At 39.2% G+C, this 23,126-nt stretch overlaps 1 protein-coding gene across 2 annotated transcripts; it reads left to right on the forward strand.

Annotated features, from left to right (window-relative positions):
• Window positions 1-2,205: 2,205 nt before the first annotated feature.
• hnrnpl (heterogeneous nuclear ribonucleoprotein L) lies at window positions 2,206-14,790 on the forward strand. Of its 2 annotated transcripts, XM_032576708.1 has the most exons (14): window positions 2,206-2,337; window positions 3,989-4,107; window positions 4,503-4,740; window positions 5,578-5,663; window positions 5,792-5,888; window positions 6,389-6,461; window positions 11,413-11,448; window positions 11,732-11,800; window positions 11,897-12,147; window positions 13,060-13,181; window positions 13,326-13,527; window positions 13,634-13,691; window positions 14,280-14,375; window positions 14,466-14,790. In XM_032576708.1, the coding sequence occupies exons 1-14, from the start codon at window positions 2,254-2,256 to the stop codon at window positions 14,522-14,524; spliced, it is 1,590 nt and encodes a 529-aa protein (XP_032432599.1). In that variant the 5' UTR covers window positions 2,206-2,253; the 3' UTR covers window positions 14,525-14,790. The 2 variants fall into 2 exon arrangements, with proteins under 2 accessions (XP_032432599.1, XP_032432600.1); XM_032576709.1 differs by lacking the exon at window positions 11,413-11,448.
• The last annotated feature ends 8,336 nt before the right edge of the window (window positions 14,791-23,126 follow it).

The following is a 23,126-nucleotide window of genomic DNA, read 5'->3' on the forward strand; positions in this document are numbered from 1 at the left end:
CCAGTTTAACCGAAACCAGATCCCATCACACATAAAGCAGATAAAAGCATCTAACTTTTTTGTCTGTAGTGACAAAAATCACTGTGGCCCCAATAACTTATAATAAATTAAATTAAAGATTCAACTTTCATTACCAGCACTTCACCTGCTGCGGTCTGAACAGGGGCGCCAGACAGGGGGGAAAGTTATGACAATTCTAAGGGCCCCTGACCAACAGGGGGCCCTCCACAATTTTTTATTTATTTATTTTTTGTTGATAGAAATTAACAAAAAAAAAAAAATCGGGGCCGTGTCAATTACAAAATTAATCATATTGTCTTTTCGAAGATTGTTTTTAGCAGTAAAAATGAAATGTTCTCACTCCCAGACCAAAAAACACACATCCATATTTGCACTGAACCCTCCTGGATCTGCATGAAATAGTTTGTTCCTGCTTGGAGCTTGACGGTCACGGTGTTCGGCAGCAGTCAGTAGAAAACAAGAACGACTGTGTGGCGGTTACTATGCTGCTAGGAAAAATAATAAAGTCAGGTTTTCCACAAAAAAAGGAGAGAGAAAAAGGCAAGAGTGTCAATTTGTAGCCCAGTTTTTCTCCAAGAGAGGTGGATAGACTGTGTGAGATTCTCAACCATTTAGCATAGTTAGCTTAGCTACAGACTACTGTTTGCCTCCATTTCACTATTATCTAATGAATTAAGGAAAAAAATCACCAAGATATTCATATATTTAACTTGTCCCTGTACCTTTTACCACTTAACAACAGATGAGTCAGACAGCAGCAGCTTTAGCCCACGTCCCTCCTGACCTGCCCTCTCCTTAGTGAAATTGAACCTGCAGTATGTAATTTTTATAAAATAAAATTCACATATTTGTTAAAACTGTCATTATGTTGTGACAGTATGGTATGGAGATAATCTGTGAAAAATCTATTTCCTCTGCTTTCTCAAAGTGCTAAACAACCAGTCTGGCAGGAGAGTTTTAGTGCTGTCAATCACAATCTCATGTGGCTGCTCATCCTCCCTCCCCCTCGCTCTGTGCTATGCTGCAGCTAGCATAGCCTGTTGTAAATGCTTAGTCTAGCTACCAGTGACAGTAGATAAACAATTTTCCTGTAATGATATGATGTTTCTCCACCATTAGCACATTTAGTAGTGAGTGAATGAGGTTGATTGACAGCACTAAGACCCTCCTACTGGTTCTGATTGGTTGTTTTGGTCGGAACGTTGCATTACTTTAGCCAGTAATAGTAGTTCAGGGATGAGGTGGAGGAGATTGATTGTTTTCACATATCTGTCTCTAACAAACTGTCACAACATGGTGCCAGCTTTAACAAATATGGAGAAAACATATTTTTTGATTAAAGTTATATACTGCAGCTTGAATAAAATGCAACTACATAGCATTTTTTGAAAAATATGGATTGCTTTATGTGTATTTTGTATGTTGCCTATGACTGCTGGTCGTGGGGAGAGACATTTCAGTAATCTAAAACTAATAGAAAAAATTTAAGCAACCTACTTGCATACTGTATGCAGACTGTTGGATGTAAAATTCATGAGCAGTAAATATTGTGCTTGTACCAGTATTGGACCAAAGAATCGCAGAGATGTCTGGCTACTGTGGAGACTGCCAGCCATCCTGTGCACACTGTCATCAAGAGCCAGGAAACCGGGGTCAGTGGGAGACTGAATAATGAGACAATAATGAGACAAAAATCGCCAGAGATCACCTGACTCTTATCATCTGGAAATTAAGCGGCTTTCTTCACTATTAAAGACATATTTGGCACCCAAAATGTATGTTTATGGTAGTGACTTTGTAAGAGAACGGGTACGTTACTCCTGTTAGTACATTTGAAGAAAACATCACCCGGCTTACGCACCGTTTGAAAGCGTCTGATTGCCTTGCCGGTTGACAAATGGTGCACACCCTTCTGGCTTCGCGTCCGCTCATTGACAGAGCAAGGTAGCCAATGGGAATTCGGCACTCAATGTTACACAGTTCTGTTGCGTTCACTGATCAGTATGAGCTTTTTGACTTGCACCTTTTAGAAATGCTAACATAATTTAAAATGCTGCTAAGATGAATACAAACATTCTTTGATAAAGGTGCAATTTAAACCCATGAGAACACATTGTTTAATTATTCCAGGATCAATTCTGGTTGGAGAATAAAACCAAACGTTTGGCAAAACGTTTATTTTCTTAACACCACTGAAATGCAGCACCAGCCCGGTAAAGTGGACAGGACAACATGGCTGCTGCTGCGTCCCGATACTACGGCGAAGGCGGCAGAGCGACAAAAAGACAGAAAACTGAAGAAGGCGGAATGACAACGGTGGGTTTTCACCGTTACCTTTGAAGCGAATGCATCAGTGAGCTGAACTATTATAGTTTTGCTTTGTCTTAGAAAGTATTTCAGCATTTAAAACGTTATAAATCGGGCGCTAGCTAAAACGAAAATGCTAGCAGGCATTAGCTTGCTTAGCTACTTCACACTTAGGAATGGAGTTTACGTCGGCGCGTGCCCGAAAATCTGCTCAGCGGTTTCATTTAAACATCAGGTTGAAGCAGGACAGCTTAAATATTATATTCATGGACAAAGAAAGACTCGTCAAAGAAATGACTAACGTCAGTTCTCATGAAAATAAAAGCTTGTCAGATGTTGGCCAAATTAGGACAAGCTTCAGAACCAAATAAGTGGGAGATTGTATCTCTCTGAGACAATAAAAAAAAACATCTTTATATCCAATGCATAATAAATGAATGATTTTATTACCTATTTAATTTCAATACAACAAACGGCATTAATAATTTAAAATATCCACTGACTGCATTTTTAATCGTTCTTTACATAGAATCAGTTCTTGGTTGCAAAGGAGACAGAATTTTGCATTGTGAACCTACATGTTTTTAACATGAATGGATTCTGTCGGTTTCTTGGAAAGCGAGTCTGAATCTATAACTTAGTTCAAAATTATTCTTAAATATAAATTGTTGGCTGAAAGTTACTTTGGCTTTGAAAATATAGTGCTGATCAAATCTCTGAAATGGTCCAGGGAATGTTTCCTTCTTGTTCTCAGCTGATTTGTCTCTGGTTGGACCATCTTTGGGTCTGTTGAACAGGCTTGTTCCTCTTTTAGAGTAAACCACAAGGAATTTGTTTCAAAAGTCAGACTTGATTTTTTTAGACTCGAAAGAGCAATAAAATAACTGCCAAATGATACCAAGTTCATGTGTGTGGGGAAAAACGAAGACTGTCTTGAAAAGTTGCCATTGTAGTGTAGTTTATATAACTTGAATTTATAGTAAAAGGTCCATAATTTCAAAATAAAAATATCTGGTATTGTCTTGAAATGTTTAGTTTTTTTTTTAAAAAAAACTACCTTTTAAGTAGCAAGAGTAAATGTTGCATATTGACTAGCTTATATTATTCAATATTAGCTTATACATATTCAACCTCAGTTTTGTACCTTTGTTTTATATTTTCACTAAGGGAAGCGGCAACAGAAAATGTTCTTCTAAACAAAGATTTTCTTTTTCTGCATAAACATCTGAATTCTGAAATTTAATTAAAAGCTATTTCCTAGTTTTGTGTAAAAATCAAACTTTGTGTGGCTAAATAAGCATGTGTTCACACATCAAATCATTTTATTTGAAAACTATTGATGTTGTTGACATAAAAAAAATCTGCTCCTCTTCACGTAAGTGGATCCTCAAAGCTTCAGCAGCATGCTAAGGCTTTGCTGCTGACATGAATGTGAGGGGGGAAAAACAGTTGATATTTTGCATCTGCTTACATTACAAAACTACATTGTTTTTGTGCCATTTAATTTAATTTTCTAAATAAAATTGTCAAAAAAAAACCAAACAGTTCTCCACACTGATTGCAGCTTTCTGGCTGATTACCAATCTTTAAAAACCCTGACCTGCTGATTCCATATTTTGGCTGCTGGTTGATTTTCATCAGTATTATTTTCCTTTCTTAGGAAAATTATGAAGACCCTCACAAACCGCTACCGTCTCCTGTGGTGCACATCAGGGGACTGGTGGATGGTGTGATGGAGGCTGACCTGGTGGAGGCGCTACAGGAGTTTGGGACAATTAGGTAATAATAGATGTTCCTACATGTTAACTGGAGCCACAGATGTTTTTTTTTACTTCCAAATTTAAGAAAGAAAAAAAAACTAAACATTGTAACATTTAGAAATTATTCTTAATTATTCCAGCGCTGTTTTATGCGATTTCGTGTCCCAGAAACATCTGCTATGTGCTTCATGAAGAGCATAGATGTAGTCTATTGAAGACTTTCAAATTCACAATTTAATTATTGCATAGTATGGACAGTAAAGTGAAGCTTTTAGATTTGACCCCGAGTTAACAAAGAAAGATCAGAAATGCCTTTATCTGTGCTTATCTTTACGGGATGTTTGAAGCTTTAACACCTTGATGAAACAAGACTTCCACAGAGATTGTAAGTGCCTTTTTATTTATATTTTTCAGCTATGTTGTGATGATGCCGAAGAAGCGGCAGGCGCTGGTGGAGTATGAGGACATGAACGGCTCCTGTAATGCTGTGACTTACGCAGCTGAAAACCAGGTTTACATCGCGGGCCACCCCGCCTTCATCAACTACTCCACCAGTCAGAAAATTTCTCGGCCGGGAGACTCGGACGACACCCGGAGCGTCAACAACGTGCTGCTGCTCACAATCTTGAATCCCATCTATCCCATCACCACGGTAACTTGCATCCAGATCAGTATCTTTCGTAGGTTTAGTAGTATTTGGCGCTGTATGGCAAGTTAAAATTTTATTTAACTTTACAAATTCAGGCAGTCACAAACTTGCTTTTACTTGTAATCCATAATTAAAACAGTTAAAAGAATTATATTCTATTGTCCTTTGTTGGTTAAAACATTCCTTTGGTTTTCCACAGCAGTTTGTTGTAGTTCTACGTTTGAATCCCACACCACTGTTATGGCTGGAGATATTTGTTTCCTAAAACTTTCTGAACTGGCAGAATGAAAGTGAATATCTGGATTGTTGTTTTTATTTGAAATAGTTCAGTTTGACTTTTTACATTCCTTAATAGAGTTGAACTATAAATCATTTGTATATACATTTTGGTAAACTGTAGAATTGTAATTCATGCGTGAATTTTATGTCCATATATAGAAATTCACTTTGTATTTAATAAATAAATACATTGCAGCTTTTCCCTTCAACAAAAGTGAAAATAGTTCATGTAGTAAATAACTACACACAGTTGGGCTTTGTGATGGATTTCTATAATGTCTTAGTAGATGTTGTTCTAATTCTACTAAATGTTTGATTTAATATTCAGGGATTGAAAAACACTGTGTCAGAAAATGGCAAAGAAATCCTACAACTACCCCCTAAAATTATTCACATGCCCGGGTTCCAAGTGTTTCAGCCAAGAGGTTTGGTTCTGATGGGAAATGAGACGACACCAAAACATGTTTCCATGCCAACAATGATTTCTCACTTAAGGTGATATGACATGTTTTTTTTTTATCATGAGAGCCTTACTACCTAAACATGTTTGGTGTCCTACAGGATGTCCTCTACACTATTTGTAACAACTGCGGGCCTGTACAGAGGATCGTGATCTTCAGAAAGAATGGTGTTCAGGCTATGGTTGAATATCCTTTACAAACATCAACTTTTTTTTATTTGGCAACATTCTTTTATAAACTTTCCACAGCAGGGTAACATTGTGTTGTTACATCATATTTGAACGTCTCTTTAGGCCTTAACTTGAAGGTTCCACGTTTGATTCGGTCCAAAGTGCCCAGAGGGCCAAAGCCTCTTTGAATGGAGCGGATATCTACTCTGGCTGTTGCACTCTGAAAATTGAATATGCAAAGGTACGTATGTGTTATGAGCTGCGTTTCCATTGACCTTTGCAGTTTGACATTTTGCAAATAAATTTGCTGAATGGAAACACAGCATTTTGAAAAATGATCTTGTTTTTAAAAAGTGTTGCCGATGGCATAAAGTGGTATTTCGGCCGCATTGAACATGGTATACTGCGCAAAACATGAAACACTTTCTTTGCGTCACACGATTAGCAGCAGCATGTTACTGTTGCCTCAAACCACAAAGAGGAAGACGGGAAGTAGTAAGAGAATCATGTTTTTTTTAACAACTTATTGCGTGAAGCAAAACTTATTCACGTAAGATTTTAATGGAAGCACCGCAATTGCTACTTGTATTTTTTCGACATTGGCAGCATTTTGCCAAAGTTTTGCGCACATTTGTAATGGAAACACAGTTACTGCCTAACTGCCTCTTGGTGAATAACCAGTTGCTAACCCAAAGTCTGATACTCTAATGTTCATGTTTGTTATTCCTTCCTGTCCAACAGCCCGCACGCCTTAACGTCTTCAAGAACGACCAAGACACATGGGATTACACCAACCCCAACCTAAGTGGCCAAGGTAACGTATGTTCCCCAAACAATCCCTCTCCATTATTTTCCTCCTCTTCTTCTCTCATGTCACTACATAGGATGGTTGGGGGTTCTTCGCCTCGGGGGGGTATTGCCTTCGTTCACAAAGAATTGTCTCACCACGCAGATCAGCTTAGTGCTCAAAGGCAGTATTCCTACGATGCCTTCAGTCCTTATGTATTTTCTCACCACACAGCAGGTGAAAAGTAAGGGCATGAGGAGCTGCCTGGGGGCAGCGTGCATTATAGACTCATGCATGTGAAAAATATGGAGCACCCATTCTAGCAGTAGAAGAAGATGCACCACATGTCACACAGGATCACAGTCCCTGTAGAGCATGTCACAGCTGCACTATCTCACGTCCTTGCTTACTTAAATCCAGGTAACACAACTGAAAGCATTCTTTCAAGCATAGTGGAGATTTTGTAAAAAGTGAAAGTGAGACTTATTAATAAAGGCCCCATGAAATGATACTGCAGCTCCCAAGTTTTAGCAGAATTAGAAGGTTCATCTTGGTTTGATACAATGTTGAAATAAAATAAAATTTTCACTCAAATAACTCTTAGTAATTCTAATTACTAGAATCCAAGGCCACGTATTTCATGGGTCCTTTAAAGGAAAATGTACAGTTTGTAGAAGACATGAGAAAGGAAAACTTTTGTAGGAGATGGAGATCAGTTTTGTGGACCTATTGGCAGGCCTGCCATGAAAAATTTTATTGGATGATAAATTGTCCCAGAAATTATTGCAACAAATGATAATGTTGTTTTGAGACCATTTTCAAGTAATGCATTCATACTGGCTTTATAATGAAAGTTCTCCCTCTCAAAGACTAACAAAGGTTAAATTTTGTACAGAATACCTCACATTGGAAAGGAAAAATATTTTAAGTATCCTAAAGAACACAGACCAACCGAAAACAATAAAGAAGCAAATAAAAAACACAAACAACAGAAAACACAAATAAAATAGGTTTAAAATTGCCCTTCAAAAAAATTAATAATCAGAATGGAAATTAATTGAGTTCTTTTGAATTTTTCAGATGATTAATTGCATATCTTGCTTTTTTTTTTTTATTCTTAGGACAAAAAGATCCAAAAAAAGTATCAGTTTTTCATATCAACAGCTTTGACTCAAACAAGAACATATCGAGGCTCATTCAGGTGTTTCTTACTGTGTCCTATTTTTGTGCTTCCTAACAACCCAGAGGTCCTCCTTGTGTCCTTACTCCATAACCTCATACAGGCTTTCCATGACTTTGCAAGCAGACACAGCGACCTTCACAGCTCCGACATATCAACAACAACAAATAATGCTCTATGGCACACATGGGGCACAGTGGGGCATCAAATACTGGAACACAACCTCAACTCAGTACTCCATCATCATCCACATCTCCACCAGCCGACCTGGGAGTCATGTCATGGTTTTTTTTATGTTTATTTGTTTTTTTTTTTCTTCGGTGGCGAAAAGTCGCCACACGTTCAGTTTAGAGGGACAGAAATAACTCCCCAGGTCGTCAAACAAAACACCTCGCATATCCACCACAGTCCGATGCTGATAGATTGATAAGCACCTCCGGCAGCTCCGTTACCGGCACAGCACATTTCATCTCCAGAAACCCCCTGAGGAGTCACAACACATTGGTGATGGGGGCAGGAGTCACACTCTTGGATTTTTTTTTTGTTTCTTTTTGGCCAAAATAAACCCCAAAACAAAACACAAGCACAGGGAGCAACAGAGGATTTCAGACACACTCAGTCCGGCCAGGGAACAGACGACTACACATACTGGGGCAGTTTGCTCTCTCAAATGACACTACACCTCATCTCTACCTCCCTCCGCCGAACACACGACCGCACATCGAGCTGAGTATCCAAGGCAACATGCAGCCGAGCCGCCACGACAGCACATCTTCATGCAGATATTCCAGACGACTCATTATCAAGCAGTAAATGCTTTCACTTTGCAAGAGGTGACAGCTTTCAAAGCAGATAAATAAAGCAAGTACCCATTTTTACATGAGAAGAAATACCCACAGTGGGGCCCTAACGAAGACACAACATCAGACACCTGTCAAGCATACAAGCACTGAGGCAAACAGATTCCAAATCCTTTTCCAAAGCTTTCCACAGTTATGGACTCTGGTGTTCTGTTTTCCCCTGTTCCTTATTCCCCTTTTTCCCCTCCTCTCTGTGCTGTTCTTGTGTTGTTTCTGCGTTTATTTATTTATTTTTGTAGTTTTTTTTTTTTTTTTGCACTGGCCCATAGTGATGCCTCTAATGCCTCCCGTGTGATGCAGGTTTGGCTCATTGTGTCTGTGGACTGACAGCCTACTCTGAAAATGGTGCATTTGCCCTGCTTTGTGATCAGAGCACGGTAAGATGGAAATGAGCCTCTAATGGTAACTTTGAATACGCAGCGGCACCGATTGTAAAGTCAACACTGGAACCCCGTGGATGCACTTTTTGGTCTGGAGGTGGGATGCAAGGCTGGAAAGAAGCAACTAAAGACTGAGGAGGAGGATTGAGTTGAGGCTGGAGTCAGAGGTTGGAGGGTAGCATCCTTGCTGAAGACTGCCCCCTACCTGCCCACTGTGTCCTATGCTCCCTATGTGGTGCTGTAAGTACTTAATGAATGAATGAATGATCTAATGGTTCAATGTTTATGATCTACTACATGAATTCTGTTTCTGACTCTAGTTTACATTCGAAGATCTGTGGTATTCATGAACCATCTGTTATTTCTCACGATGTTCCTTTGATAAAAGGAAGTGATGCATTTATTTCTGACATCTGAACTACTGTGTTTTAGCTTTTCAATATGTTCAATGAAATCCTGGGACCTAACAATAAGTCATTAGCTGCTGTATAGTTAAAACAGTTGATATTTATTTAGAAGCATGCTATAACTGATAAAGCAGAACTTTATTTTGTAGTTGGGGAATTTTTAATATGCTATTACACTGCCATTAACATTTTAACCCTTATAATGTAATTTGTAAAGTCTTTAATTTCAGTTATTTTCATCTTTATAAATTAGAATATTGTTGAAAACCAAATTTATTTCTATAGCTGAATCCAAAGGTGAAAAATCAAAAAATTCATTACTCATAAAGTGATATATTTCAAGTGTTTATTTCTGTTTGTGTTGTGATTTCTAGCAAATGAAAACCCAACTCTTTGAAAAAGCCACAGAAGAAATTGGCTGTTTGGAGAGCTCCATTAAAGCATATTAAGAGGGAAAGTGAGGTAGTAAAGGGTGAATAAGCAACAGGGATAACTTCAAGTTTGGGAGAATAGTGAAGCAAAGCCCATTGAAGAGGTTTGGGGAAATTCACTGGAGGCATTATTCAACGGCCGCACACAAGTCAAAACATCAGAAGAGTTTATCAGGGCTAAGGAGGAGAAGAATCGTTGCTCAGTGGTCCAAAGTTCTCTACAGATGAAAATAACATTTTTGGATTTAGTTCAGAAATCATTATCTCAGAGTGAAGAGGCATGGAAGGCAACCTGCTTGAAGTTTCCACAGTCAGAGGTGGTTTGAGGTTCCATATCATCTGTGGTGGTGGTCCACTGGGGTTTATCAAGTCCATGGTCAACACAGTCCTCTACCAGGAAATGCTGCCCACCAGCTTTATAGTACAATGTCATTTCCCAGCAGAACATGGCACTGGCTCACATATATCAATACCTGCCATAATAACCAAGGTGTCACCTTTGCTGACTAGCCAGAAAACTGTCTGGACCTGAACTCCACAGGGACTCTGTGGAGTATTGACAAGTGGAAGATAAAAGACTAGAACCGAAAATGAAGAAAGCAAACTGGGCTTCCTCAGCACCTCATCACAACCACAGGCCGATCACCTCCAAACTTTTTTGAGGCAAAACAAGGACTGACCAAGTATAGAGTGCATATACCATGCATGGATATAGTTTTCAGTAGGCCCACTTCTTTGTTGGTATCTTGTTATTGCAGAGTCAAACCCACTTTGGTCTTCAGAACTGTCTTTTTTTCCCCCAATTCTCTCTGAGATTGTGGTCCATATTGACATCATAGTTTTGTGTGAATTTTACTCCAGATTTGTGAACTCTCAGCAGCAATTAGCAAACACCCATTATACGAGCTCCTTCTCAGTGCAGCTCTGGTAAAAATCTTGATGGAGGGTTAATAATTAAATTCTGAAGGTGGAGTGTTGGAATAAGAGTTATTAAAGAGGCAGAGGCCCAATTTCAAGTCTAGTGTAGTACTGTATGGTTAGCAGAAGGCAACCTGAGCCTTTGGTGTAAGCAGCAATCTGTAATCTCGTCTGGTTTTGCAACCAAATCAGAACCTGGCTTTCCAATTCTTTTTGTTTAAATCAATTTGTAATGATATATAGTTGTTTTTTTTCTGTTAGTTTTTGGGATGAAAAGTTATTCTGTAAAGTGGCTTGAAAATAATACAGCTAAATTTAAATGTATGTCTAATTTGCACATAGATGCTCCTCTTAATACAAATGACTACAAATTTTTGTCAGAAATTTTTATGAACATAACGATGATTAAACTTAAACATAATGCAGGAGGCATTCCTCCATTGTGCTAAATTTTCAAGTCAGAGCTCAAGTCCAAATGAAGTCATAAGTTTTTAGAGATTTATTTTCTTTCTCTTTTTTTTTTTTTTAAACCAGACTAAATGTCAGGGTTTGATTTTTGAATGTGATGCTTTTTATTTTCTATTCTCGTGTGTTTTACTTCTGTCTCATCCGGGTTGTAAAAGCTGTTTTAGTTTCTAATAAAATGGCAGGAGCCGTTTGCGGCACTGAGCCGTACGATCTCTTTCTGATCTGTTACATTCACCTGTCTGTGCTGCTTTGATATCATTTTCTGGTGTGTTTAGTGTTACCAATTGAGTACGCTGTGTATTTGGATTTGACATGTGTATGTGTACTTGTACAGATGCAGATGGTGAAGGCAATTGGAACATATCACAAGGTGTGTTTGTGTTTATATCGGGATGATTAAGGACTCCATTTATTGAATGCTTTGAAAGCTACGGCCACTTCTAAATAAAAAAAATCTCCATTATGTTCAGCCTAAATGAACAGACGAAGCCTGCCGAACCTTTTATTATATTTTATTTTATTTTTTTAAGGGGCCAGCTTCCTCTGTTGCATGCACTTCACTAAGTTGTCTCATAGCATGCGATAGGCCAAGTGAAGCATCTGCGCTGCATGCAGCACAAGTTGTTTGATGGGAACATTTTGACCATTTTCAGATCCTAACGCCAACCCCAACAAGCGCCAGAGGCAGCCCGCTCTCCTGGGAGACCACCCACCTGATTATGGTATTTGTCTCTCTGAGAAATTGATATGAAGTGTAGAACAATAGTTCCCACTGTAAAACCTCACTGTTGGCGTTTTCTTTTCCGTCTGTACTACAGGAGGTCCACAAGGAGGATATCATAGCTATAACGACGACACGTACGGCCCCCCTCCTCCCCACCGCATGGGGATTGGGATGGGGGGCCGGGGCCGTGGGAGCCAGCGCTATGGTGCAGGATACGGGCCGCCTCCGCCCGAGTACGGCCCCCATGCCGACTCCCCGGTTCTTATGGTGTACGGCCTGGAGCCATCCAAGATCAATGCTGACAGAGTTTTTAACATCTTTTGTCTCTATGGCAACATCGAGAGGGTGAGTATAATGCTGCTTAGACCCTCCTGGGCTTTTATGGGACTTTTAAAAATAATTGCTTCAAATGGGCAGCATTGTGTAAAATCTACTTTTTTGAGCTTTTCATCATGTTATTCTCACATCAAAAACGTACCTGGAGGGTTGCCCTGATTCTTTCATGCATATTCGAGAAATTCTTTAATCTCCCGTGGCAACCATTCAGCTGTGCAAAACGCCTAGGTGGACTGAGTGCCACCTTCGAGGCACAGCTCCTCCTCGGAGCTGCAGTTTCCAAGCTTCCCACCCTCTGTGACTCCCCCACTCAGCTCCTTCAGACTAGCCAGCAGCAATTGGCAAACACCTGGTGGAACTGCGCATCTGCTGAGTTTATTATACAAGATACTTCTCAGTGCAACGCTGGTATAAACATTGATAAAGGGTTAATAGAGGGGCGATGTTGTGATGACATCCTGAAGGTGGAGTGTCAGAAAGAGCAGGAGTATTTAAAGAGACAAAGGCCCAATTTCAAGGTGATAAATTACAAAGTCCCATTTCCTTTCAGTTATATTTGCTATATAAACATTTTTGTAACAACTGGAGCTAACAGTTACTTGATTTTGTTATAAAATGGCACCATGTTCCTCTAAAATACATAACACTGCCCCTTAATGAATGTAAGACACCTTTACAGCATCACATAAATTCAAAGTAAATCATATGACTTTATCTAACAGAATTTATTTGAAAGGGAAAGCCATAAATATTTTTGCTGCAAAATATGTTTTAAGTATAAAGGGCAGGCTAGGAGATTATTTTTTTATTACGATGATAGTTGCATTATGACAAAAGTTCACCTTGAACCTAGAATCAGCAACTGACTAGTGTCTTTTTATTTTTGTTACTTTTTTTTGGTTTTATTCTCCCCATCTTCAGGTGAAGTTCATGAAAAGTAAACCTGGAGCAGCGATGGTAGAGATGGGAGACTGTTACTCTGTGGACCGAGCCATCAGTCACCTCAACAACACCTTCCTGTTTGGACAGAAACTCAATGTTTGGTAAAAACTGCTGCCCAAACACATTTCCACACTGGAGTGTAGATTAATTTTAAAACCTCTGGAAGTTGAGCAAAGAGTTGAAAGAGCCGATGCCCCCCCCCCCCCCCCCCCCCCCCCCCCCCCCCCCCCTCTCTGTCCCTGCAGCGTGTCCAAGCAGCAGGCCATCGTACCAGGACAGAGCTACCAGTTAGAGGATAACACCAGCAGCTTTAAAGACTTCCATGGATCTCGGAACAACCGCTTCGCCTCCCCAGAGCAAGCGGCTAAAAACCGAATCCAGCACCCCAGCAACGTGCTGCACTTCTTCAACGCCCAGCCGGAGATCACAGAGGAGACCTTCTTCCAAGTGAGAAAAATCTCAAAACAGGAGTTCTCTCTGCTGAATAAAACGAGGCTAACGTCACGACTGCAGGTCGACGACTGCACTGACCGAATCTGCTTTCTCTTCCCAGATATGCGAGGAACTGGGAATTAAAAGTCCTACGAGTATCAAGCTTTTTACTGGAAAGAGTGAGTATTGTTGCCTTCTGTAGGTCTGGGTTACATTTCAGTATTTAATCTCTTCCAGCTAGTGGTGTGTGTTGACTGACCCTGCTGTGTGTGTTCCTTTTATATTGCTGTATTGGTTTTGCTTCTAACTGTCAACATTTCTCCCATTTCCTCTTTTACAAGTTATATTGATAGACAGGAGACTAATAAGTGGTAAATTTTTGAGACTTAAGTATCCTTTTAGTAAAAAGTGTTTCCATTGCAGTTTTGTGAAATAAACGAATTTCGATACGACCAAAAAACTCTCCTCAACTTAGCGGCAAAACGTTTTAGCGAAAATTGGGAATTTTTTCAAAATGACAGTGTTTCCATTTTTATTAAGCCAATTTATTTTCAAAATATTAAATTGGGCAATTATATATGGTTAATGGAAACGCAGCTAAAGCTCCTTATTTTAACCTTTAGTTTCTACAGAGACAAAAATAAAACAGTGAAGCTCAGAGAGTAAAGATTTTTATCTATAAAATAGTTTATTTGTAATGAAATTCAAACCCAACTTGGCTTTTGAAATTCTTTTCTGATTTCAAACCATCCACATCTCATTTATAGGTGAGCGCAGTTCGTCTGGGCTGCTGGAGTGGGAATCCATCAACGATGCCATGGAAGCGCTAGCCATGGTGAACCATTACCAGATGAAAAATCCCAGTAAGTTCTCTTTTCTCTTCATTCACCAAAATTCCCAGTTCAGTTCTACTCTACAGAGAGCTTTAATGTTGTTTTCCTTCTGTCTCCTAGGTGGGCCTTATCCTTACACACTCAAGCTGTGTTTCTCAACCACACACCCTTCCAACTAATCCACTCTCCTTCATTTCTATTGTTTTTTTGCAATAGATGGCACACTTATTTTGTCATGTTCTGTTGGAGCACTGTTGACTAAAACTAGGATTTATGTGCTTTACAAAATCTATCTTAAATTATACCTTTTCCTGTTTGTATTCATTTTTACTTCAAGTGTTTGTTTGTTTTTTTTCAATGAGTTGTTAATTTTGTATATTCACAGTACTAAACTTGACCCCCGCCCCAAGGTATCTGGTTTATAAATAAAGTGATGTTACCATAATGTAATGATTTCCGGTGTGTTCTTTAAATTAAAACTTTGATTTCTTTTGAACAACCAACAGTAGTTAACCGCAGTGTTGATAGTATAGAATAGGTAACAGTAGAATGCGTTCATCCTTCTTTATTTATATTTATGTATGTATTTATGTGTATGTATGTATGTATGCACTAGCTATATCTCTATAGATCAGGCAAGAAAAAAATCATAAACATGAAAGCTGTAAGTAAAGTGTATATATATATTGCAAAGTAATAATCAGTGATCATTTGACCAGTTCGCTGTTAGAATATAATGGTCCTTAAAGAAAGGAATCGCTAACTGTTCATGGGAAAATAAAAATTCCCATTGTATCATTATGCTGCAGTTGCTTATAATTTACACAAGATGGCGCCAGACACCAGCGCATTTGTTGCTTGGTCAGCTGACATCTATATCTGCAGTCATATTTTTGAGATTTCGTTGCATCAGTTGCTACCAATAAATGGAGAGTTCAAGGGCAAATGAGTTGCTAAATATAAAACACACCATGGATAAATAACTGGTTTTGAGCGCAATTAAATAAATCATTGCTGCGAACAAAGATTATTTGAAAAGAACTGCAGAAATTTCAGAATAAATTAACTTTTTATTTCCATTTTAGGTTTTATGAGTGGGTATGAACAATAGATCAATGGATATGTAGTGACAGTCAAGACTTTTAAATGTAAAAATCATAAGCGTCATTATTATTCTGTGCTTTAATTAATGAGTTGTTTATTTTTTTTTCAGCGCCACAGAGTTGCTGTGCGCGGCCGTGTCGAGATCAGGTTCCTTAAAGCTGTGCCAATCTAGTCTTTCTGGCGCTTATTTAAAAAAATAAAATAAAATCAATGAAACGGAAAGTCTACATAAGGAATTGTGGGACAGATTTAGAGTTGTTGTTGGATATGTCTAATCCAATAAAATAATTTCCCAGGCTTAATCATTATGAAATATAAATGAAATTGTCCTTGAGAGCCTTTTAAGACAACAAAACAACATACCATGTTTCCCCAACGTAATATAAAACATTAATGTTTACAAAAAAGAATATGTAGTGTCCTTAGCCTTTCAGCATACACAGCTTTCCTTTCTCAACAAATAAACCAATAACGTTGCACTGGTTCTTACAGTGACGTGCGGTGAGGTTCATGGTTGGTGAGGCACTGACTTAATCAAAATCATAAGACCCCCACATGCCATCCATAGCCGCGCTGCCAAGGCAGAATAATTCCGTTAACTCAATGAAACTTGGAAATATAGATATTATTAATTTAGAACTATGCTGCACAGCAAAGGGGGAACCCGTTGAAGTACAACTCAAACCACCGTTTTCTCTTTCTGTATCGGCCAAGCTACACAGACTCGTTGCGTGTAACTTCCCTGTACTATACGGTATCAGCAGCGCGCTGTCTCTTACTCTGCAGACGCGGAGTCACAATGTCTGGGATCATGAGCGCCCCCTGCCATGAGGCAAGAAAACTGCCTGCCTCACCTCGACTCTGTTCTCTGCCGTTTCTGATCGCTCCTCAGCACACGAAACAACAAACACTGCACATTATATCGATAAGCTAAATGATGGAAAATCAGTACATATATTAAATGTTTTTTAACCATTTTATTGGCGACGTACAGACAGGAGGAGCATGCTCCCATAGAGTGGCAGCCAGTGCAGTTTAAAGAGGTTGCGCAACCCCAGGTGAGGCTCAGCTCGCTGCTGCCTCACCAGCTTCACTTCCAAGCATTTGTATGAAAATTCAGCGATTTTGAAGAAAACAAATAATAAAAATTGGTTAAACTAAATGAAAAATAAATACTTTATAGTACAAAACACAGGGTGAAAATACCAATATAATTTATCTTATCATTTTATTATTCTTCCATGATCCTGTCATCATTGCGCATATTTTCATTCTTCTTTCCAAGAGCGTTCTTTAAAAAAATTTCCTTCTGGTTCTTTCACGATCTCAAGCTGTCTCATCGTACAAACACAGGAAGTGCAGCATGTCACAAAACACACGAAGAAGAAATATACCGTTCTTCAAAATAAAAGCATTCATTGACCACTAACTGTCACTATTGGACCAAGGAAAAAGCAGAAAAATTCTAACCAACCTTACAACTCTTAGCCATTTACAGTATCCCGTCTCTTAATGTCAATTTGGTAGCATAACGTATTTTATTACTCAGTTTTAAACAGTTATGGTAGCCTAGGCTAGCTGCGCTGATAACATGCTAACCAACGTAAAAACAACAAGTAATGGTGGGTAACTATGGCAACCAGTGACAGTTTGAAAGCCCACTTACTCTTTCTGGAGTCAGGTTGCGCGCGCATGCGCCGTGTTAATACAAAATCCACCAGACAAGCCCGCTCTGAATATCAAACGAAACTGTGACATCACAATGTCACATCACAATATAACTCCAAAGGCAGAATTCTGACATCACCAGCTATATAAGCTCGTCACATCGATCTACTTTCATCACAGCCGTTTAGCAGCCGTTGTTGATACATTTCTCTTAAGAATTTATCTAGCAGTTCACAGTAAGATTTTCAACCTAGTAAGATTTGTTTGGTGCACATTTCTTTTGCAGATTTACATCAAACTTGACGTGAAATCTTTACTAAGTTTCTAGATAAGTGATTTTAGCTTACAACCTAACACAAGCAAAGTTTACAATGCAGTCCAACCAGCCTACCGTCGAAGAGGTTACATCCGACAACATTGTCGAGAAGGAAATAGAGCCACCCAAGACACCCAAACGCAAAAAGAAGAAGGTGTCATTTGCAGTCTGGTGGGAGCTGCACGCAACTGAGGAGCAAAAAATGTCTGCTGAAAATATCGAACAGCAGGACGCCTCACTGGCGATCAAAAATGAATCGATCGCCAAAGGACTGGAGACAGTGGATCAAAAAGGGGACAGCCAGCCACCTGAGATTGAGTCCAATGAGAAGAACCAGGTACCATTTAAAACCTGGTCGGAGGAACACGTCCCCATTGACCAAGAGATTTCTGCAGGAAATATTGAAAATCAGAACGATTCACTGATCAGTGAAGAAGAGTCCATTGCTGGAGTGCAGGAGACAATCAACATAGTAGAGAAGGAACAGCCCTCTAAGTCTAAGGAACAGCCACCAAAGACGAGGCGCAAAAAGGTTAAAATGATACCATTTCAAATCTGGTTAGAGAAACATGCCCCTGCTGATCTTAGGATTTCAGATGAAAATACTGGAATGGAAGATGTTTCACTGGATACCAAACAGGAATTGATTTCTGTACAGAAGGAGACACCAGAGAAGGAACAGCCCTTTAAGTCTGGTGCTGAAAATGTTAAAAAGCAGGACACTTTTCTGCTTGAAGAAGAAGGTGATCAGGAAGATTCCTTAGAGAAGGAGATTTTCAAAGTGGAACCTGCAATTTCTACAACAGAACTGGTCACTGAAAAGAAATCCATCTCCAGATCACAGGAGAAAGTGGATCAAAAAGGGGACAGCCAGCCACCTGAGATTGAGTCCAATGAGAAGAACCAGGTACCATTTAAATCCGGGTCGGAGGAACAAGTCCCCATTGACCAAGAGATTTCTGCAGGAAAGATTGAAAAGCAGAACGATTCGCTGATTAGTGAAGAAGAGTCCATTGCTGGAGTGCAGGAGACAATCAACATAGCAGAGAAGGAACAGCCCTCTAACTCTAAGGAACAGCCACCAACGACGAGGAGCAAAAAGAATAAAATGATACCATTTCAAATCTGGTTAGAGAAACATGCCCCTGCTGATCTTAGGATTTCAGATGAAATTAGTGGAATGGAAGATGTTTCACTGGATACCAAACAGGAATCGATTTCTGTGCAGAAGGAGACACCAGAGAAGGAACAGCCCTTTAAGTCTGGTGCTGAAAATGTTAAAAAGCAGGACACTTTTCTGCTTGAAGAAGAAGGTGATCAGGAAGATTCATTAGAGAAGGAGATTTGCAAAGAGGAACCTGCAAATTCTACAACAGAACTGGTCACTGAAAAGAAATCCATCTCCAGTTCACAGGAGACAGTGGATCAAAAAGGGGACAGCCAGCCACCTGAGATTGAGTCCAATGAGAAGAACCAGGTACCATTTAAAACCTGGTCGGAGGAACACGTCCCCATTGACCAAGAGATTTCTGCAGGAAATATTGAAAAGCAGAACGATTCGCTGATCAGTGAAGAAGAGTCCATTGCTGGAGTGCAGGAGACAATCAACATAGCAGAGAAGGAACAGCCCTCTAAGTCTAATGAACAGCCACCAACGACGAGGCGCAAAAAGAATAAAATGATACCATTTCAAATCTGGTTAGAGAAACATGCCCCTGCTGATCTTAGGATTTCAGATGAAAGTACTGGAATGGAAGATGTTTCACTGGATACCAAACAGGAATCGATTTCTGTACAGAAGGAGACACCAGAGAAGGAACAGCCCTTTAAGTCTGGTGCTGAAAATGTTAAAAAGCAGGACACTTTTCTGCTTGAAAAAGTAGGTGATCAGGAAGATTCCTTAAAGAAGGAGATTTGCAAAGAGGAACCTGCAATTTCTACAACCGAACTGGTCACTGAAAAGAAATCCATCTCCAGTTCACAGAAGAAAGTGGATCAAAAAGGGGAAAAACAAACAACAAAGACGAAGCGCATCAAGAAGACGCCGCTGTTATGGAAATCTTTCCCAGAGTCAGATGCTTGCATAGATCTTACATTTTTTACAGAAAACAGTGACATCAATAATGGTCCTCTGCCGGAGAAACAAAATTATCAGGCAGCTTTGCCCGTCAGCGGAAAGAAGACGATTTGGAAAATGCTCCCCAACTCAGAACCTCGCATAGACATAAGTTTTATTGCTGAGAATATTGAAACTCAAAATGTTTCAGTGCCGGAACAAGAACGTGATGAGGCAGCTTCCTTGGCAAAGGAAAGTTTTTCCAACAACAATGTGATTTCCACAACACAGCTATCCACCAAAAAGGATGAAAAAGGGGAGAAATGTACATCTACGGGTAAGCCCAAGGACAACAACCAGACAGAGAACTTAACTAAGGTTCCTGATAATCACACAGCAGAAAATGTTCAAGAAGAGAGTTTAACTGAAATTCAGAACTTGCCCCACTCATCTGAAAAGACAAAAAGTCAAGCAAAGTGTATGTGTCTTGCCAAATCTAAGGAGTCTGAATTAGAATATATCGAAGTACAGAAATATTTAATGCAACAGCTTGATGAAATGTTCAATATAAATCAGAAACTAAATGCTAAACTTAAACAGCAGAAAGATCTGATGAGGAAAGGACTTGCAGAGAAAAGACAAAGAAAGAATTCAATGGTTTCTGTGCAAATTCAGACAGATTCACAAGACAGCCCAAAGCAGAAAACAGTCAGTTATCAATCTGCTTCAATTCAAACTGAGATGGATATACAGGAAACCAGCTTTCCATTAAAACCAGTCCGTCAAACGACTTCAACGCAAACTGAGATGGATGGCCTGGAAACCAGATGTCAGTTGAAACCAGTTTATCAATCGATATCAACACAAACTGAGTTCTTTTTATTGCAAAGACAGCAGCCCTCTGAAACAAAACTGAATGGGCATCAGGATCCGCAGATCAAGTTATTGAAGAGATCTACAGGGAAGAACAGGACAGAGTCGACAATGAAAGCTGCCTCTGAACTGGAGACACTCAGTAATGAAAAGGTTTCTGGAGAAAAGAGTGAACAAGACATTTCAGTACCAGAAGTAAATGGGGATCAGGCAAATGAAACAGTCATTGCTAAACCACAGGAGGAGATAGAAGAAGAAACGGTCTCCACAACACAACTAAATGGGGACCATGAAGATCAGAAAAAGCCATTGAAAACATCTAAACGTAAAAACAAGAGAAAGGCAACAATGAAAGCTGCCTGTGAACTGGAGACCTTCAATAATGAACAAGTTTCAGGAGAAAACATTGAACAAGAACTTTCAGTACTAGAAATAGTTGGGGATCAGACATCTACCATTATAAATGAGATTCATGAAAATGAAACGATCATCGGTAAACTACAGGAGGAGATCGAAGACAAAACGGTCTCCATAACACAACTAAATGGAGACCATGAAGATCAGAAAAAGCAATTGAAAACATCTAAACGTAAAAACAAGAGAAAGGCAACAAAGAGAGCTGTTCCTGAATTGGAAAACCTCAACAATGATCATGTTTCTGAAGACAACATTGAACAAGAAGAAGTTTCAATAGCGGAAATAGTTGGGGATCAGACAGCTACCATGATAAATGAGAATCACGCAAAGGAGACAGTCATCGGTAAACTACAGGAGGAGATTGAAGAAGAAACGGTCTCCACAACACAACTAAATAAGGACCAGCAAGATGAGAAAAAGCCATTGAGGAAATCTAAAAGAAAGAACAAGAAGGCAGCAATGAAAGCTGCCTGTGAATTGGAAAACCTCAACAATGAAAACGTTTCTGGAAAACACATTGAACAAGAACTTTCAGTACCGGAAATTGTTGCGGATCAGACAGCTACCATTATAAATGAGAATCACGCAAAGGAAACAGTCATCGGTAAACTACAGGAGAAGATTAAAGAAGAAACGGTCTCCATAACACAACTAAATAAGGACCATCAAGATGAGAAAAAACAATTGAGGAAATCTAAAAGAAAGAACAAGAAGAAGGCAGCAATGAAAGCTGCCTGTGAACTGGAAACACTCAATAATGAAAACGTTTCTGGAATAAACAGTGAACATCCAGTAGTTTCTATACTAGAAACAGTTGGGGATCAGACAGCCTCCGTTAAAAATGAGATTAATACAGAAGAAACAGTGATCGCTAAAGTACAGAAGATCACTGAAGAAGAAACAGCCTCTGAAACACATCAAACTGGGGACCAGCAAGATGAGAAACAGCCATCAAGGAAATCTAAATATAAGATCAGGAGAAGGGCAGCAATGAAAGCTGCCTCTGAATTGGAAAACCTCATTAATGAAAAACTTTTGGTAGAAAACACTCAACAAGAAGAAGTTTCAATGCCAGAAATAGTCGGGGATCAAACAGCCACCATTATTATTGAGATTCATAAAAATGAAGCAGTGATTGGTAAACTGCAGCAGATCACTGAAGAAACAACACAACAAAATGAGGATCAGCCAGAGGAGAAAAAACCATTGACTAAATCTAAATGTAAGGACAAGAGAAACATGGCAATGAAACCTGAACTGGAAACTGTTGTTAACCTAATAGAGACGGATCAAAATTTTACCCAAAACACAAAGACACCAAAAGCTGATTTAGAAATAATACCAGAGATCCCACAGACAGCTTTTGAGCCAAAAGAGATAAAACCTTGCAAAGTTTCAGAGGATGTAAGACGTAAGGTTCCTGTAGTTTCCACAGAAGGGGAAAGTGGTCTAATGGAAAAACAGAGAACATCTCCACCACAGATAAACGTCACATTAAATAAAGATTTAATCCAAACAACATCTGAGGAATCAGAAACTCAAGCAGCAGAAGAGTCAGCTGATCAGACCAATATCTCTGAACAAGAAGAGAACCCCATAAAAAAGATTCCACTGTGGAAACGTTTCATAAAGGCTTTATCTCCTACATCTCTGCGCAAGTTCAAGGACAGATGTAAAGTCCATCCAGCGTAGACATCACTTTATGTCTCCAGGATATCAGATTTAAAAGGGGGGTGGGGCCCTGTGTGGGTTGGGTGATTGGCGGTAATTGGAAAAAGAGCTACTGTTGTTGTTAATTGGACATTTCAATATTAAAAAGTCAGGACTGCACGGGGGGAAACGTCTCCCCGTGTAGGTGTGGGTTCACTCCGGGCGCTCCGGCTTCCCCCACGTTCAACAACATCAGTACTCATGTTCATCCATTGTAAGATTTTTATTTCTAATTCTAAACCAAAAATAAAACAACGCAAGAAGTCTAAGGTTTAGAAGTCTAAACCTATACAAATTGGGAAAAATTTGAAAACTATTAATCTTTCTGGGCAAGATCTAAATATATATAAGATCTAAATATATATAAGATCTAAATATATATATATATAGCTATCGATCTATCTATCTAGATAGATAGATCTGTATCTCTCTCTCTATAAATGTATATAAATCCATATATAGATATCTATATATATATCTACATATCGATATTGATACAATCTCTCTCTCTCCCTATATATATATCTATATACACTGCTCAAAAAAATAAAGGGAACACTTAAACAGGTGTTTAACACTTAAAGTGTTCCCTTTATTTTTTTGAGCAGTATCTATCTATCTATCTATCTATCTATCT

Source organism: Xiphophorus hellerii, chromosome 11, assembly GCF_003331165.1.
Source record: "Xiphophorus hellerii strain 12219 chromosome 11, Xiphophorus_hellerii-4.1, whole genome shotgun sequence".
NCBI lineage: Eukaryota > Metazoa > Chordata > Actinopteri > Cyprinodontiformes > Poeciliidae > Xiphophorus > Xiphophorus hellerii.

What these genes read in the sequence shown, in the direction of transcription:
- hnrnpl (XM_032576708.1), top strand. Translation starts at nt 2,254, where the DNA reads ATGGCTGCTGCTGCGTCCCGATACTACGGCGAAGGCGGCAGAGCGACA. An exon ending in CAATTGGAACATATCACAAG is followed by an intron (nt 11,449 to 11,731) that starts GTGTGTTTGTGT and finishes GACCATTTTCAG; the next exon opens with ATCCTAACGCCAACCCCAAC. An exon ending in TTACCAGATGAAAAATCCCA is followed by an intron (nt 14,376 to 14,465) that starts GTAAGTTCTCTT and finishes TCTGTCTCCTAG; the next exon opens with GTGGGCCTTATCCTTACACA.